An 18,753-nucleotide genomic window follows, 5' to 3' on the forward strand; every position below is an offset into this window, starting at 1 on the left:
CATTTCAGTGCCTCTTTCTGTAGCATAGACTACAAAATCGAGTGTGGAGTTACTTTGAAATATTTCTTTGACTTCTCACTAGTTAAACCTGGCTTAACTGTCTCCACCTCAGTATCATGGTTACCTACCTGTGAAATATCCAAACTTAGGCAAGAACCCCCAAAATATATCTATATAATTATATTTTTTAAATGTATCTGCATAATTATATTTTAGTAGAAATTTATTTTTTAAAAGAAACGTGATTTTTATTTTCAGATTGCCTGGACTTTTGGGACCTCTTCAGATTACATTAGGAGATATTTACACACAACTTAAAAATCTTGTCCAAACTTTCAGGTTAGTATTAATATACGATTTTCCTTCTCAGTTATTTTGACTCTATGTAATTGCCTTGCAGAATCCATAGTAGACTAAGGCATGAAGAAAGTAAATGATTTATCTTCATTGTCTTAAATCTTGATGCACTGTTTTCTCTTCCACTGACAACATTATTTATAGCTTTTGGGGGTTTTGTTTGTTTTATTTTTAAGTTTTTATTGGAATGTAGTTGATTTACAGTGTTGTGTTAGTTTTAGGTGTACAACAAAGGGAACCAGTTATACATATATCCACTCTCTTTTAGAGTCTTTCCCAGATGGGCCATGATGGAGCGCTGAGCAGGGCTCCCTGTGCTGTGCAGCAGGTCCTCACTGTTAGCTTAGTGTCTGTGTAAGCCCCAGTCTCCCAGTTTGTCCCCCACACTTGCACACTTAGATCTTTTGTTAAATGCAGCCCCCTATTCGCTTAAACTTTGATATGTTTAGCTTTGGATAGTTTATTTATGGAATAATCTAAAATTAAGGAGAATGATATATGAGACACAAAGGTAGCTAGTCAGTAATATCTTGGATTTTACTGAACTAGTAAATGGATATTAAATGACTGGCACTTCTGTGTTCAGCACTATGGACAATATAGAAGAAGCCTAATACCCATCCTCGAGGAAGAACTTCTGTGAGAAGACAAGGTGAGCACAGGAAATAGTACAAAACAGTGGATAATTTAGTTTTGAATAGAGTAGAACAGACTTTGAGTGATAAAGACAGGAAAAGGAAGACTAGAGAATATCAGTTATGACACGGAACAGTTGGGATTTTTCTACAACTATCAAGGTAAAAATACTCCACCAGGCTAAGACGAGAGTCTCTACTAAGAAGCAATAGAGATAAGCCTCTGCATACATTATGAGTAGAGATGTATACCAGATGTACATTTTGACCCAATGCCAATGACCAAAAATTCAATTAGTTTTTATCTGTAGCCAGACAGCACCAAGATAGGATGAACTTCTAGAGTAGAAGAATCATTTCATCCAGAAAATTAACTATTACTATAGTTTATTGCTAACAATAGTAGTTTTGACATGTTCAGTTCAGTTCAGTCACTCAGTCGTGTCCGACTCTTTGCAATCCCATGAACCAAAGCACTCCAGGCCTCCCTATCCATCACCAGCTCCCGGAGTTCACTCAAACCCATGTCCATTGAGTCGATGATGCCATCCAACCATCTCTTCCTCTGTCATCCCCTTCTCTTCCTGCCCTCAATCTTTCCCAGCATCAGGGTCTTTTCAGATGAGTCATCTCTTTGCACCAGGTGGCCAAACTGGTTGAAATGGAGTAAAAATGTTCTTAGATGCTTGTTTTATCAGTCAGTAGAAAAGTAGAATGCTATGGTAATTTTATGTTGCTTGTGAAAACTTAATTTTATATATAAACAATTTGTAAAATTTTTTAGTTACTTAGCAAAATAGATTGACAGTTAATACAAACATTCAGAAAAATGTTTTCCAATAAATTATTTAATAGGAACTAGGATTCAAAGTTTAGGTATGTCTCAAAAATTCTTCATCTTCAACTATTGAAAAGGATCATTTGTAACCCTTTATGATTAAATCTTCAGCCTTCATAGATTTAAGACAATTATAAGTTGTCTTAAGACATTCTTGTGGAGTCTAGAATGCTTATATTTGAAAGTGAATATTCAGGGAATAACAAATCTGAATGATGTGATTGTTCTAATTACTGAGATCGTTACACCCATGCAATCACAAGATCAGTGATTACACACAGGTTTTTAAATCCCAGAAATGGTGCTCAGTTTGGGCTAGACCTTTGGAATACTGACTGACTGCTTTGTAAAAGGAGGATTTGGGCCAAATACCAAGACCAAAGCCGAGCTTCTCTATATTCCTTCTTCATTAAAAGAAAGAGTCTGTGTCATATACCTGTCACAAAGCCATACATCCAAAAGAAGAAAAAAGTGTTTTCAACTGTCTGTAGTGATGAGAACGTTTGAACACACAGTGTGGTTGCACCGAAGTTTAGGATTTGTTCAGGATTTATTAAGGAAGTCAATGTGTTAAGATAGCTTAACGGAGGGAAGATGAAGACCAGGTGTTGCTCTGTTTCATTGATTTTTTTAAAGGACTTGGCATTCAGTTTCTTGCAGACAGTATTTAATTACCATTCTGAGCAAACTGGTTAAGACTCATTAGAAAAGATATAAGAATAAAACCTTTAACCTTGAACCACAGATAGGAACTTTGTACTTCATTTTTAACCCCACTCAGAATAAATGAACAAGTGATTCAATTTATTCTGACTGTATTTTCTAGCGCTATTTTTCTGTCTAATTGCATGTTTTCTTTTTTTAAAAAAACTATTCTGAGGGTCTCAGAACTCACTTGAAACCCATTGAAAAGAAATGTTTGGCTACAACTCAAGATTGTCACATTATTACTTTCATATGCCCAAGGAATTTAGGTATTTCACATTGGAAACTACTCACTGTCCAGGGTATTTGTTATTTCAGTGTTTTGAAGCAGCCCTGATAATAACATTGAGTTCATGTCAGTCCATGGACTCACTTTGGTAGCTACTATGTGCTGGACTGTGCTTGGCACTTTACACATGTTACCTGATTTCCAAAAAATAGTTGTGTTATCCTCATTTTATAGGTGAGAGATGACAGATTACGTAATTTCAAATTACACAACTAGTAGTTGGGTTTAGACCCCAAATCTAAGTCAAGAAGAGAGGTCTTAAGTGGTCTTACCACCAAAAAAAGAAAATGGTAACTGTATGTGATAGAAATGTTAATTCGCTTGATTGTGGTTGTCATTTCACAATATATTCGTATATTAAAACATCAAGTTGTGTACCTTAAATATATATAATTATATGTCAATTATACCTCAGGAAAGCTAGAAAAAAATTTTAAAGAGTTTATTGTTGGTTGTCTTGGTAATTATCAGTATTAAATTTTTTTTTTAAAGTAATTTCATTTATTACCTCTTTAGACCCCAGGTAAGAACTCTACTTGAAATGGTTGTTACCTGTGAAACTAAACCTCTATGACATCTAAGCTAGCCAAGACAAGAGGTACAGTGTTCCTTAGTCTAGTAAGAGGTAACCAACAGATTGTAAAAAAGAGGAAACTAACATGTCATTTTCCTTTTATATTTATAAACTGTTACCACCTTTTTCTGTCATTCTTACTATGTAAATCTTTTCAGGGTACTTTCTGCATTGTTTACACTAAATTAAAATAAAGCCTAGATGAAACAATATGATGTGTGGGATTTGCATCATAATTATCACGGTTAGGGGATGTTGAATAGGGGGTTGTATAGATGAAATATGATTGACCAGGATTTGATAATTCTCAGTTGTGATGACTATGTGGGAGTTGATTTTATGTTCTATTTTTATATATGTTTGAAATAAATTTCAATTGTAATTTTTTAAAAGTTTCAAGGAAATAAGCCAAAAAACTCCATTTTGATGGTGTGTGCTTAGTCGCTCAGTTGTCTTCAACTTTTTGCGACCCCCTGGACTGTAGCCTGCCAGGCTCTTCTGTCCGTGGGATTCTCCAGGCAAGAATCCTGGAGTGAGCTTCCATGCCCTCCTCAAGGGGAACTTCCCAATCCAGGGATCAAACCCACGTCTCCCGCATCGCAGGTGGATTCTTTACCATCTGAGCCACCAGGGAAGTCTGTTTTGGTGGAGGGGATGTTACAAAACCTTGTTGTTAAGTTGGTTTTTCCAAATATAAATATTTGGAAAACTCTTTAGTACCTGCATGTCAAAATCTTTTGCTTAAATTGAGTTTGCTCTTTTCAGTAAAATGTCAGTTACTTATAATACAAAGAGACCTCTGGTAAGATAATGCATTTTGGGGTCTTCAGATTCTGGCAGGACAGTTTTAACAGGTATGTGACTGTAGGCCAAGACTTCTAGGTGAAGTCTCTGAGGAAACACCATATAAATGACAGTGACTAGTGTTGGGAGATCTTTTCAATCAATACTGGCGGTAGGAAAGAGTTGACATAAATAACCGTGTCTTTCTCTTTGAAATAGCAATCAATAATTGGAACTTGTAGAACAATGATTCTTAAGCCAGTTGTGCATCAGAATTACTTGAGCTTTTAACGACAACAGATGCCTGGCTTCCCCCTAGAGACTGAGTTTCATTTGGTTAGGGTTGGGCCCAGACATTAGTATTTTTCAAAAGCCCCCCCCAGGTGCTTCTAATGTGCAGCCAGAGTTGAGAGCATGTTAGAACTGAACATAAAGCAGCTTTTTCACCTTTTTGAAGGATCTTTCCCCAGTGAATAGAGCTGTCCTTTCCACTGAACTGCTTCATAGGCATTTATCTGGAATGTTACATTGATTTACCTCATAGTGGTTCCATCAGGAGTTACTTGGTAATAATTAACTGTTGTCAGTGTTGAAGCAAGATATTTTCTAAATATGATTTGAATTAAAATTATATTTTGACACAAGTCCTTTTTAAATTTCATCAGTAATGACTGAAGGTATTTTTTTTCTAAATCTATATTGAATTTCCAATTATATTTTGAAACTATGGTTTTAAAATGTTTCCTTTCAAATATTACTGTTTTAATTTTTGAATTATCACTCAAAATAGTGTTTGTTTAGCATTTGTGCTTGAAATTATTTTGGTTCTGCAAAAGGGAAAAATGTGATAGCAGGTAAAATTTTGCTGTTCTGCTGCTTGAAGTGCTTTGAAGTGAAAGCAAGGACCTTGTTCCTCAGTGCCTGAAACAGTTTAGAGCAGGCATTCGGTAGATTTTTTTGTTGACTCAGTAAATAAATTCATGAAATCTAAAATATGTCTTAGCTTTGAGAGATTTGAGTATTACAGAAAAGGAAATTCTATTAATTGCTTTTGCCATTTTATTTTATCCTTCTTTGCTTATCCTTCTTTGGCCTTTTTTGGTTATGTGCTGGATTCTGTTTTAGTTGCTACAGGTGAAACAGTGAACAAAATAAAGAAAATTCCTTCTCTCATGGAACTATTTTATGTAAAATTTTAAAGACAATATGTGTGTTATTATTATGTGGTGATACACCCTTTTCCCAGTTCCATCACCTCCTTTTCTCCTCAGAAGCAGGGAAAGAGGGGATGGTACTAAGAAGGGAAGAAGTTGTGATTTTATATAGACTGGTCAGGGAAGACCTCATTAAGAAGATCCTATTTGTATAAAGACCTCAAGGTTGTTAAGGGAACAAGCCATGTTACTATTGGTGAAAATATATCAGACAGGAGAACAGGTAAAAATGCCCTGAGGCAGAAGAAGGCCAAGTATATTCACAGAATATTAAGGATGCTGGTGAGGCTGGAGAAAGGAGCGAGGCAACAATACAAAGAGATATGGTTCGAGAAGTAAAGGGCAGGGGTTGGCTGTAGTATAGTTATATAATCCTTGGAACCATGGTCATTCTTTGACTTTTACTCCAAGTGATACGGAGAGCAGTTTGTGGATTCTGAATAGAAAGCTGACATGATCTGACATATTGTGGCAGTATCGCTCTGGCTGCTGACTTGAGAATTATAGTAGATGGTCAGAGGCAGGAAGACTATTTAAGATGCTGTTTCTGTAATCTAGGCATAGGTTAATAAGTAATAAGTGGAAGTAATAAGTGATCAGATTTAATTTTGAAAATTAACCATCAGAATTTGAAGACTGATTTTGACATGGGATATGAGGAGAGTCAAAAATTTGGGCATGAGCAACTGGATGGATTCTGAAGGACTGCGTAGCCATTTACTTAGGTGGAGATCCCTGCAAGAAAACCCAGTTTGGAGAGGAAATAAGGAGCTCAGTTTTGGCTATACTAAAATTTTGAGATGCCTGTTAGACATTCAAGTGGAAATGAAGGTAAATCACTAGTCTAAGTCTGGAATTCAAGGAAGAGGTCTAGGCTAGAGATAATAAATTTGAGAGTTGTGAGCAGGTAGTTATCTAATATTTAAAACTGTGATGTTGGATGTCACCACCAAGGGAATGGGCATATATAGAAGTGAGGAGTGACCCAAGAGCAGAGGCCCTGATGCTGCTGCTGCTACATCGCTTCAGTCATGTCCGACTCTATGCGACCCCATAGACGGCAGCCCAACAGGCTCCACCGTCCCTGGGATTCTCCAGGCAAGATCACTGGAGTGGGTTGCCATTTCCTTCTCCAAAATTAAAAGGTCTCTGAAGGCATGCCAGGGAGAGGAAGGGGAATCAGGCAAGCAGAAACCAGATGATGAGTGCCTCCTAAGGAAAAAGGAGTGATCAGCCATGTCAAATGCTTCTTGTAGATTAAGGTGAGAACTGAGAAATGTCCATTGAATTTGGCAACATGGATATCTTTTGTACATTTAATCCTCACAAGAACCCTATGAGGTAGATAGTACTATTGTCCCCAATTTACTAAATTAAAAAAAAAGTTTTACAATCACTGAACATGTCCAAGGTAAAACAGATCTGAATATTGAAACCATATCTGTCAGACTCTTCAACCACTGTTCTTGCTTTTTTTCCCTTTAATATTTACTTATTTGGCCGAGCCAGGTCTTAGTTGCACTGTGCAGAATTTTTTTTTTAGTTGCAGCATGTGGCATCTTTAATTGTATCATGTGGGATCTAGTTCCCTGACCAGGGATTGAATCTAGCCCCCTTCATTGGGAGTGTGGAGTGTTACCCTGTGGACCACCAAGGGAGTCCCTGTACTTGCTTTTTATATCAAGTAGACTTTTTGGAGACATTTTAATTATGGGAAAAAATTGAGTTAATATAACAAAGATATGCTTATTCACTCAAAATTAATAGATTTTAATATTTTATAAGGTTTGATTGGCATACATTTTTAATAAATATAGGTTAATTTATTCAAAAAATTAATTGAACCTCTTCTGTCAGGCATTTGTCCTGGGCATTTGGAGTAAATATGTGAAGAACACAAATATTCCTGCCCTCAGTCAAGGTAAAACAGATAATAAACAATAATTATATGTTAGAAGGTGAGAAGTGGTACGAGGATAAAGTAAAATATATAACAGAAAGGGAAGCTAAGAGTGTGGGGCTGGGAGGTAGAGAGAGTTACACTTGCTAATGGTGTGGCCCAAATAGACCCTACTGCAAAAGTGACGTAAGAAAACTTCAGACGGGTGGAATCACCAGTTCCAAAGACCTAAGACATGAAGTCCTCTTTGTCCTCTTCCCCAGCCCATTCTCCTTTGCTCCCCAGGAGCCATCAATACTCTGAATTTCATATGTATCTTTCCAGTCTTCATTTTATACTTTTAGTACATACATTTATGTCCATAAATATGAGAACTGTTCTTGATTTGTATAATGCCATTCCATACTTGATGTGTTTAATTCAAATTATGATGAGCAAAATGTGTAAGTTTAGTTCCTTCATTTTAACAACTATTTAATATTCTATAAAAATGTCACAATTATGTTTCTGTTATAAGCCATGTCACATCAAATATCTTCACGTACATTTCCTTATGCATAGTGAGTTTAAGGTTTATATTGAGAAGTTATTCAGTTTTAGTTTTATTCAGTTCAGTTCAGTTCAGTCACTCAGTCGTGTCCGACTCTTCGCGACCCCATGAATCGCAGCACGCCAGGCCTCCCTGTCCATCACCAACTCCCAGAGTTCACTCAGCCTCATGTCTGTCGAGTCAATGATGCCATCCAGCCATCTCATCCTCTGTCGTCCCCTTCTCCTCCTGCCCCCAATCCCTCCCAGAATCAGAGTCTTTTCCAGTGAGTCAACTCTTCTCATGAGGTGTCCAAAGTACTGGAGTTTCAGCTTTAGCATCATTCCTTCCAAAGAAATCCCAGGGCTGATCTCCTTCAGAATGGACTGGTTGGATCTCCTTGCAGTCCAAGGGACTCTCAAGAGTCTACTCCAACACCACAGTTCAAAAGCATCAATTCTTCGGTGCTCAGCCTTCTTCACAGTCCAACTCTCACATCCATACATGACCACAGAAAAAACCATAGCCTTGACTAGACGGACCTTAGTCGGCAAAGTAATATCTCTGCTTTTGATACCATCTAGGTTGGTCATAACTTTTCTTCCAAGGAGTAAGCCTCTTTTAATTTCATGGCTGCAGTCACCATCTGTGGTGATTTTAGAGCCCCCAGAAAATAAAGTCTGACACTGTTTCCACTGATTCCCCATCTATTTGCCATGAAGTGATGGGACCGGATGCCATGATCTTCGTTTTCTGAATGTTGAGCTTTAAGCCAACTTTTTCGCTTTCCTCTTTCACTTTCATCAAGAGGCTTTTTAGTTCCTCTTCAGTTTCTGCTATAAGGGTGGTGTCATCTGCATATCTGAGGTTATTGATATTTCTCCCAGCAATCTTGATTCCAGCTTGTGCTTCTTCCACTCCAGCATTTCTCATGATGTACTCTGCATATAAGTTAAATAAGCAGGGTGACAATATACAGCCTTGACGTACTGCTTTTCCTATTTGGAACCAGTCTGTTGTTCCATGTCCAGTTCTAACTGTTGCTTCCTGACCCGCATACAGATTTTTCAAGAGGCAGGTTAGGTGGTCTGGTATTCCCATCTCTTTCAGAATTTTCCACAGTTGATTGTGATCCACACAGTCAAAGGCTTTGGCATAGTCAATAAAGCAGAAATAGATGTTTTTCTGGAACTCTCTTGCTTTTTCCATGATCCAGCAGATGTTGGCAATTTGATCTCTGGTTCCTCTGCCTTTTCTAAAACCATCTTGCAGGGAGTTCACCGTTCACGTATTGCTGAAGCCTGGCTTGGAGAATTTTGAGCATTACTTTACTAGCATGTGAGATGAGTGCAATTGTGCGGTAGTTTGAGCATTCTTTGGCATTGCCTTTCTTTGGGATTGGAATGAAAACTGACCTTTTCCAGTCCTGTGGTCACTGCTGAGTTTTCCAAATTTGCTGGCATATTGAGTGCAGCACTTTCACAGCATTAGGTATTGCTAAATTGATTGCTCACATCAACAGCATGTTTAAAAGTAAAATTTCTTCGTGTCCTCAAAAGCCCTTAGTATTGTTAATCTTTTATTTTTGCCAAAGTAATGGAGTGAATTACTGTTTTTATATTAATTTCTCAGCTTAATGATGAGATTGAGCTCCTTTTCAGATGTTTACTGGCCATTCTGCTTTCCTCCGTATAAATTGCCTCCTCAAGTTAATTTATTGGCTGTTGTTTTTTTCCCCTCCAAAGACTATTTAAGATCAGTTTTAGGTTCATAGCAAAATTGAGAGAAGGGTGCATTTACTTACATCCCCTGTCCCCACGTGTGTGGCCTTCCCAATTAAAACCATCTGCCCCCAGAGTCATACATTTGCTAGAATTGATGCACCTATATCAATGACATCATCATAAGTCAGAGTCTATGGTTCATTCTTGGTGTTGTGCGTTCTATGGGTTTGGACAAATATTGAATGACGTCTATCCACTATTATAGTATCATAGGGTATTTTCACTGGCCTAAACATCCTCCGTGTTCTACCTATTCACCTATCCCCCCTTGCCCCACAGTTCCTGGCACTACTCCCTTCTTATTAATATCTCCATTATTTTACTTTTTCTAGAATGTTGTACACTTGGAATCATACAGTCTGTAGCCTTTTCAGACTGACTGTTTTCACTTATATGCATTTGAAATATATCCATGTCTTCATAGCTCATTTCTTTTTAGGGCTGAATAATATTCTAGGGTCTGGATGTACCACAGTTTGTTTATCAGTTTACCTACTGAAAGATATCTGGTTTGCTTCCCAGTTTTCACAGTTATATAAATAGAGCTGCTGTAGACATCTGTGTGCAGATTTTTGTGTAGACATTAAGTTTTCAACTCGTTTGGGTAAAGAGATACCAAGGAGTTTGATTGGTGGATTGTATGGTGGGAGTATGTTTAGTTTTCAAGAAATAGTAGATTGTCATCCAAAGTTGCTGTGCCATTTTTTTCCCACCAGCAATGAGAGTTCTTACTTAACATCCTTGCCAGCATTTGATTTTGTTGATTATCAGGATTTTGGCAATTCTAAAAGTGTAGTGTATCTCATTGTTTTAATTTCCACCTCCCTGATGACATATGATGTAGAGCATCTCTTCATATGCTTATTTGCCTTTTTTTTAATTGTATTTTTAATTAGAGGATAATTGCTTTACACTATTGTGTTGGTTTCTGCCGTATAACAACATGAATCAGCCATAAGTAAACATGTTTCCCCTCCGTCTTGTGCTTCCCACCCCAGCCCCCATGTATCTTCTTTTTATATATATATATATATATATATATATATATATATATATATATATATATATGTAATTTTATTTAGTTAGCTGTTTTTGGCTGTGCTGGGTCTTACCATGGAGGGAGCATAGGCTCTAGTCACATGGGCTTCACTAGTTGAGGCACAGGACTCAGCAGTTGTGGCTCTCAGGTTTAGAGCACAGGCTTAGTAGTTGGGGCACATGGGCTTAGTTGCCCCACAGCATATGGAATCTTCTCGGACCAGGGATCAAACCTGTGTCCCCTGCATTAGCAGGCAGATTCTCATTTCATTGCGCCACCAGGGAAGCCCCTGTACAGGTTTGTTAATGAAGTGTCTCTTGAGGTCTTGGACCCATTTTTTAATTGGGCATTTTGTTTTCTCATTGTTAAGTTTTAAGATTTCTTTGATATTTTGGATAACAATCCTTTATCAGATATTTTTGGCTGCTTTTTATCAGCTTATATCATTTTTTCATTTAGAGTGATCCTTCTAAATGTTTTCTGAGAAATAAGATGACTACAATGTACTTCATTGTCATCAACTGCTAAGTGATAGATTTTACTTCTGATTTTTTTAAAACTTTTCTTGAATAAAGATACCTAGTCTTAAAATGTATCAAGTCAACCCTGACTTCTGAAAATTAGGGATTATGACATTCCTTAATTGCCTGCTGCCAACCTAGCAAAAGCTGAATTAAAATCAGAAATTGCTTATCTTGTCAGTTTTAATAAAACATTTGATTAGGGAAAAACAAAAGATATGGTTAGGAGGCGTGTCTGTGTTTGTGTGTTTTAATAAACCATTCAGTTTAGTTCCCCATATTGTTCCTATATCCCCATCTTGTCTAACAGTGGTATTGTTATATAAATGTGAGGCTAGAACACTTCCTTCTGAATATCAAGCCACATTATTATACTGTTAACTCTTTTCCATCAAATATAACAAGGATTTAAAAAGTGTCCTTTAACACATGATATCATAAAACTGACTTTATCTAAAAATAGAAAGTTTATGTATTTAACTGTAACAATCTTTTGGTAAATTTTACCTCTCTTTCAGATTAACAAATAGAAATATTATACATAAACCTGCAGAGTGGACCTTAATTGCTTTGGTGTTGCTGTCAATGTAAGTACTCTTTCAGATTTTTAATTCTAAATACTAAATATGAAGAATTTGACTAGGGAAAAACAGTTAATTCATTAGTTTTCTAAACTTCTTTGGAAGATATACCTTTATTTTGCACCAGTTTTCCTTATGATAGAATAACTTTCATGTAAAGTGATAAATGCTGTATTTTGATAAGCTGTTGTCATTCTCTTTATATGTTTTACTATCTTTTATTCTCAGGGCATTTTTTTTCTCAAATATTATTTGTAATCACTTGAAAGAAAAAAACACCCCCATGTGGGATATACTCAGGCTAGTCCATTAATTTCATTTTTAACAGTGCATTTATTTTATTAATGTTAAATGGCCTCATTATTTTACATCTATATTTTTACCAGTGTAGCTAATGCTATTTCATTTTTCATCACCATTCTTATTATTAATATCATCAGGAAAGTTTTGTTTTCAAAATTAATGTAAAATCAAACAGATTTAAAGGAACTAAAGTAGATACTACACAAGCACATATAAAACATTTAATACTCGTTCACCTTTTAAGAAATCACTAGTGGTTTCTAAGGCTGTCTTTCAGTAGAGTTAAAACCATCTAGTAAGTGTAGTGTTTTTCAGCTTGAATTGCAAAAGTCTTCTTTTGAAGACCATTCATTACTGCATTACTGTTATTACTTGATGCTTGTTAGGTCATTGAAGCCCATAGGACATTGAATACTTACTGGACACTCACAGGTCAAGAAGTGTTATGAGCCAACCTCATAGCATCTCAGCCCTACATTTCTTTCTTTGATATTACTTTAGTCTGACATATTATTCTGGCTTCACTGTCCCAAGGAAGGCTGTGCTGGGAGGCATTAGAGTAGGCTTCACTGAGCCAGCATCTGTGTTGCCCAACGAGATACAACTCACATGATTCATTAAATCAGAACACAGAAAATAACTTTACTTGAATGCCCTGACATAAATTTTTTATCAACCATAAGAACAAATCTTTTGTCATTTTTACTATTCAATGTTCCAGTTGAATTGGTAATTTGTGAAACAGATCTTATTAATTTTTTAGAAAGTTCTTTCCATTTTATGAAATTTGTAAATATTTTGCTCACTGGCAAAAAAAAATCAGTATCTCTGCTCACCCACCATATCCTATGCCTGCTAATAAACCCTCATAGATAACTGTTCAACTGTACTTCTGCAATTCATTACACTAAAGGGGAAGTAACTTTTTTGGTTGACAAGTCAGAGGCCCAAGGCTGAGAAGTAATCTCAGAATCTTGCTTTCTAAGCCAGTGACTGGAAGTATTATCTTAATGAGCAGCTGCTTACTGAGGGTGCACGTTAGATCCTACTTCTTTTTGTATCAGACTCTTGCCAGATCTTCCCCAAAATGTATAACAAGGAACAAAAAATAGTATGGAAAATGAAATTTTAAAGCTACCATGGAAACTTCATATGATTATTTCATATAAAAGTAATTTTATTTTAATAGAAGCACCCATGTTGCCCAAAACACTAAAAGCTTTGCTAATTCTTTGATGTATTAATACTATTTGCCTTCTCTCACTTTGGATTTAGTGTAGGGATTTCAAGGGTCGCTGACCCATGAAAATAGTAATTTAATTGAAGAAACAAAACTGTGCACATCTTAAGGTGCATATTTCACATCATGCGGTCTAGCTGAAGGTTGTAGCGGTGAACACTTTGCTTTTGTCATTCACCTTGAATTCTCTTTCATTCCTCCCTAAGCCCTGCAGTTAGTTAGATCTACCCATCTTTCTCTAGTCTTTGGTACTTTTGAGCCCTTAACAACTAAAAACCTTTCCAGTTAGGGCCCTTTTGGCTTCTTTTAAAATCTTTAGTCACTTGTAGACACGAAGTTAGCTGGTACTTCTTTGTTTTTGCCTTTCAAATCTTGTTTTCGCCTTTCAAATCTTGTTTTCTGATAATTTTCTCATAACTTTTGCTATAGGCCCTCTTGAACATTCTTTATCTTCTGTAACTGAATCTCTATTTTTTCGTCATTTGTTCTCTTAAGACTTCTGTCCCCATACTGCTCTATTTCTTACTTCCTCATTTCTCAGCAAATTCCCTTTAGCTTTTCATATTTCTGCCCCCTAGGGAATCTATGGCTCAGTTGATAGCCCTTTTTCCTCTTAGCCTGTCCTTTCATCATCATTTTACAGTAAATATTACCATATGAGATGGGAGTAAAATGAAAATACACAGCCGTCATATTAAAACTCATCCCACTGGCTTCTGTAAAGTGTAATTATTCTTTAATATATATTTTCACTCTTCTTTCCTCCCACTTCCAGTTCACACTTTTTTTATACATAGTGAAGTGAAGTCGCTCAGTCATGTCTGACTCTTTGCGACCCCATGGACTGAGCCTACCAGGCTCCTCCGTCCATGGGATTTTCCAGGCAAGAGTACTGGAGTGGGGTGCCATTTCCTTCTCCAGAAGATCTTCCCAACCCAGGGATCGAACCCGGGTCTCCCGCGTTGCAGGCAGACGCTTTACCGTCTGAGCCACCTTTTATTTATTTTTGGCTGTGCTGGGCATTTGTTGCAGCAGGCTTTTCTCTAGTTGTGGCAGACGGGCTACTCTCTAGTTGCAGCGTGTAGGCTTTTCATTGCGGTGGCTTCTCTTGTTGCCAAGTACAGGCTTAGTAGTTGTGACACTCGGGCTTAGTTGCTCTGTGGCATATGGGATCTTCCTGGATCAGGAATTGAACCCACGTCTCCTGCATTGGCAGGTGGATTGCATACCACTGAATCACCAGGGAAGCCCCACAGTTACTTTTTTGGGAAGACATTATTGTCACTGGGGAAAGAAAAAGCAGGTGTGAGGGCTAGCATTAGATAAACAACCTTAAATCCAGGGAAAATATGGAGACTTCACACATTCCAGGAGGCATGTACATATAAAAAGAAAGAAGGTAAACACATATTTGTAAAATAGTAACTCATCATTCAGTCTTTTAATTTATTGCCACTAAGATTGAGCATAGGCATACATGGGATTTACCTTTTATTCATTTAATTATCCTATGATTCAGAAAATCTTTGCATCTACTCTCAAATTGCCAATGGAATTTTTAAAGTCATTGTAGACATTTCTGAAATTCATATTAAGAAGTGGACTTCTTAGAAATCTTAATAGCTAGGAAGGAGGTCCTGAATGGTAGTTGTAGACACTGAAGATGAATATAGTAAGATAATATGTTTAGTATTATTATAACAATGGTACTATTCTTTGTGAATATTGCAAATTTTTATTATTTCAGCATTAGTTTAATGTATGAAAGCTGTTTTCAAAATTCCTCATGAGAAGCACTTAGAAAAGGATACCTATACACATGTAATTAGTAAATGGCTCAAATCTAACTCTTGATAGAAGGGAAAATCAGCATTTTAAGCAAAACATGATAGTTCAGACAAGAAAACTGGGTCCTGAATTTTCACATCTGTTTTCTTAAGAATAAATAAGGTGTGTCTGTAGCAAACCGTCTTTTCCTGGTAACTTCCCTTGAACTTTCACAAACATTAACATTTTAAAAATTTGAATCACAGTGTGTACTTTATCAGTGTGCACTGATGGGAATTTTATACCCATATAATCTCAAAGAAGTTGATGAAATCAAATTGATATTCTTGATCAATTGGTACTCTGTTCATTTAGATTTGTCACTAATTCCATAGTGAGAAATGGAATGGCCAGTATGACTGCAACATTTATTGATATTTATACTATGTATTCAAACCTAAACCGTTACCAAAAGCACACCGAAAAACCTTTTAAAGCTGCTGCTGCTGCTAAGTTGCTTCAGTCGTGTCTGACTTGGTGCGACCCCATAGACAGCAGCCCACCAGGTTCCCCCATCCCTGGGATCCTCCAGGCAAGAACACTGGAGCAGTATACGTTTACTTAACAATGAACGAATTAATATGCCTTTGCTACTCACATTTTTATTTAATACATGTTATAATTAACAAAGTTCTCAAGAACTCCTTACACATTGAAGAACTTACAGTGATGATTAACACTAATATTTTTTTAAATAACTGATTAGAATTGCAATAAAGTAACCCAGTAGTTGGTGTTGTTGCTTAAGCTCTTAGCTATAATAGCTTTGTCTTTGTTGAATTTTATTAGTACTTTATGATTACAGATTATATGTTGAATAATATGAAGTTGAATCTGATTTTCTCACATCAGTATGCTCTAGTAAAGATATTAGGCTCTTTCCATAGTCGTGATGCATGATTTTCATAAAAATGTATGTAAGTATATAGTCTCCCTGGTGGCTCAGAGGTTAAAGCGTCTGCCTCCAACGTGGGAGACCCGGGTTCAATCCCTGGGTCGGGAAGATCCCCTGGAGAAGGAAATGGCAACCCACTCCAGTATTCTTGCCTGGAGAATCCCATGGACTGAGGAGCCTGGTGGGCTGCAGTCCATGGGGTCACAAAGAGTCAAACACGACTGAGTGACTTTACTTACTTACTTGTAAATGTTTTAGTACCTAAATGTGCTATTGTGTAAAACTTGTTAATGTATTTGTATAGTTCAGTGTTGTTTATACATCAGATTAGAAAGCACAATAAGTGAAGTCGCTCAGTCATGTCAGACTCTTTGTGACCCCATGGACTGTAGCATGCCAGGCTCCTCCATCCATAGGATTTTCCAGGCAAGAATTCTGGAGTGGGGTGCCATTTCCTTCTCCAGGGTGTCTTCCCAACCCAGGGATTAAACCTGGGTCTCCCGCACTGCAGGCAGACTCTTTACTATCTGAGGCAGCACAATAAATTACACTAAAGTGTGCTTGTTTTCTGATGCCTTCTCATAGTGTAGCATATATTGGTTTTTATATTCCTCATATTCTCATCTGTCCTCAGTATAGGGAAACAGAAACTAAAGAATCACTGTTTATCATGGTCATGGTTTTCAGAGTAGTTTCTTTGAGAAGATTTTGACTGGTATTTTGAGATTTTATAGCAGTAGGACACACCCCCTCAGCTCAGTCCTTTTCCTCCTTCCTCTCTTCCCTTTGGTCTTAGTCCTCCCAAGTCTTCTTTGACCTCTGTCATTATACTTGAACCTGTAACATGCAAATGTTAGGAAAGCTGAGAAATCTAGAGAACAGTCCAGACCAAGTCTGGCAGCCAAAGAGAAACAGCATAGGAGGCTATGAAGAAACAAATCGATTGGCTTGAATTCCTTTATGTGCAGCACTTGTGCCAGAAGTGGGAATCTCTTTCTTCAGTAACTTCTTGTATCTAAAATGTCATTTTTCACCAGAGTTTAATGTGGAACCTTGGTAGAAAGACCACTGCTTATGTAATGTGATAACCTATAGCTAACTGTAGCACAGGAGTCAAATGTCTCTTAGTGGATAGCTAGAGAGAGGTGTTATTGTGTTCCATGGGAATGATTTGGTTATCTAATGAAGGAAGAAGTAAGTAAATACTTAGTTGCGTTGTACTGCTTAGAAAGAATGGAGGGTAGAAAGTGACTTGTGGTAGTCTAACATGGATATATGCTATTCCTAGTTTTATGCCCTTGATGTTCTCTAATGGAAAGCTTTCAAGATCATCTCCAGAAATGTCTGCTTTCATTTTATTTATCTGAACTGTCTGTTTCCAGTGAACTGTGGCCCACTTCCTAGACAGAGACCACGCAATAGTTTATTCCCCCTAAAAGCTTTGAGTATTCCCGTCGTTCTGGGAGTAGCATGTAAGTCCTGGGAAATGGTATTTAAATAAGCTCAACTTGACCATGATCACTAAACAAAAGCCTTCACTGGACGTGGGCAGCCACTTTAGGTAACCATCATACAGATAGACACTCAGGAGAGCCACTTCCCTAGGGTACTAGGCATGAAAAGAAAGATGTGACTACAGCTTTTTGCTTCAGCAGATTGTTTTTTATAGTGCGCCCATCACTAATTTCCTTAGAGAAATTTGTGAGCACACCATGAAAAATGAAGATATGGTTCCTTAGAAATTTATTGGTTCTCAGAAGTATTCCAAAGCCTTTCTCAATATTCCCAATTTAGTTCTCAGTATTTGAGACCACAATAGCAGATCACTGAAATAATTTTGTTTCCTTATAATTACAGATTTTATATTTAACTGAATTTTATTGAGATATAATTCATATAACAAAATGCACTATTTTAAAATGTACGGTTCACTGGTTTTTAGTATACTCACTGTTTTGTGAGTGAGTGTGAGTATACAGCAGTGTGCTGTGAGTGTACAGCAACTGTCACCACAGTCTCATTCCAGAACACTTCATCATCCCCAGAATTATCTTCATATCCATTACCTTAGTCCCAGTTTTCCCTTCCTCCATCCCCTGGCAATCACTAGTCTACTTGCTGTCTCTCTGGATATACCTGTTCTGAACATTTCATATGGATAGAATCGTGTAATATGTGGCTTTTGTGTCTGGCTTCTCTCTCAATGTATTCTGGGTTCACTTCATGTTGCAGCATGTAACAGCACTCCGTTCCTTTTTATGGCTGAGTAATATTCCATTGTATGGATATACCACATTTTATTTATCCGTTTATCAGTTAATGGACCTCTGGGTTATTTCCATTCTTTGGTTCTTAGGAACATTTGTGCGTAAGTTTTTGTGAGAGCATAAGTTTTTTATTCTCTCAGTGGAATTAATGGGTCATGTGATAACTCTGTATTTATCTGAGGAACTGCCAGACTGTCTTCCACAATAAGTGCACTGTTTTAAATTTCCATGGGCACTTTGTGAAGACTCCATAGATTAAACTGCCTCATACCCAGTAGCCCCACCAGGCTTATGTTTGTAGTTTTTCAAATTTTAAATATGCTTGTTCTGATTAAATTTAGACCTTCATGGACCTGTAACATCAATTTTTTCTGTTCTGGGAATTTCTACTGCATATGCAAAATGAGCCCCTTCACACACACATCATTGTGAAGTTTAAGTAAAGTACCTATTTACTGAGTATTAAATAATA

General features: G+C 37.0%; 1 protein-coding gene across 5 annotated transcripts in view; it reads left to right on the plus strand.

The window, feature by feature from the left end:
- Positions 1–18,753, plus strand: part of RPAP2 (RNA polymerase II associated protein 2) — a 113,513-nt gene that overhangs the window by 39,319 nt on the left and 55,441 nt on the right. For 3 of the 5 annotated variants that reach the window (XR_001917835.1, XR_001917837.1, XM_005678102.3), the window contains exons 10-11: positions 259–339; positions 11,687–11,755. Coding sequence is in view for 3 of the 5 variants with exons in the window: in XM_005678102.3 (XP_005678159.1) it covers positions 259–339; positions 11,687–11,755 (150 nt within the window). In the remaining 2 variants the exon portion in view is untranslated. Of the gene's footprint in view, positions 1–258; positions 340–943; positions 1,010–11,686; positions 11,756–18,753 lie in introns of those variants that run through there. The other 2 variants (XM_018045757.1, XM_018045758.1) reach the window with 2 other exon arrangements.

The sequence above is a fragment of the Capra hircus genome, chromosome 3 (genome assembly GCF_001704415.2).
Source record: "Capra hircus breed San Clemente chromosome 3, ASM170441v1, whole genome shotgun sequence".
Taxonomy (NCBI): domain Eukaryota; kingdom Metazoa; phylum Chordata; class Mammalia; order Artiodactyla; family Bovidae; genus Capra; species Capra hircus.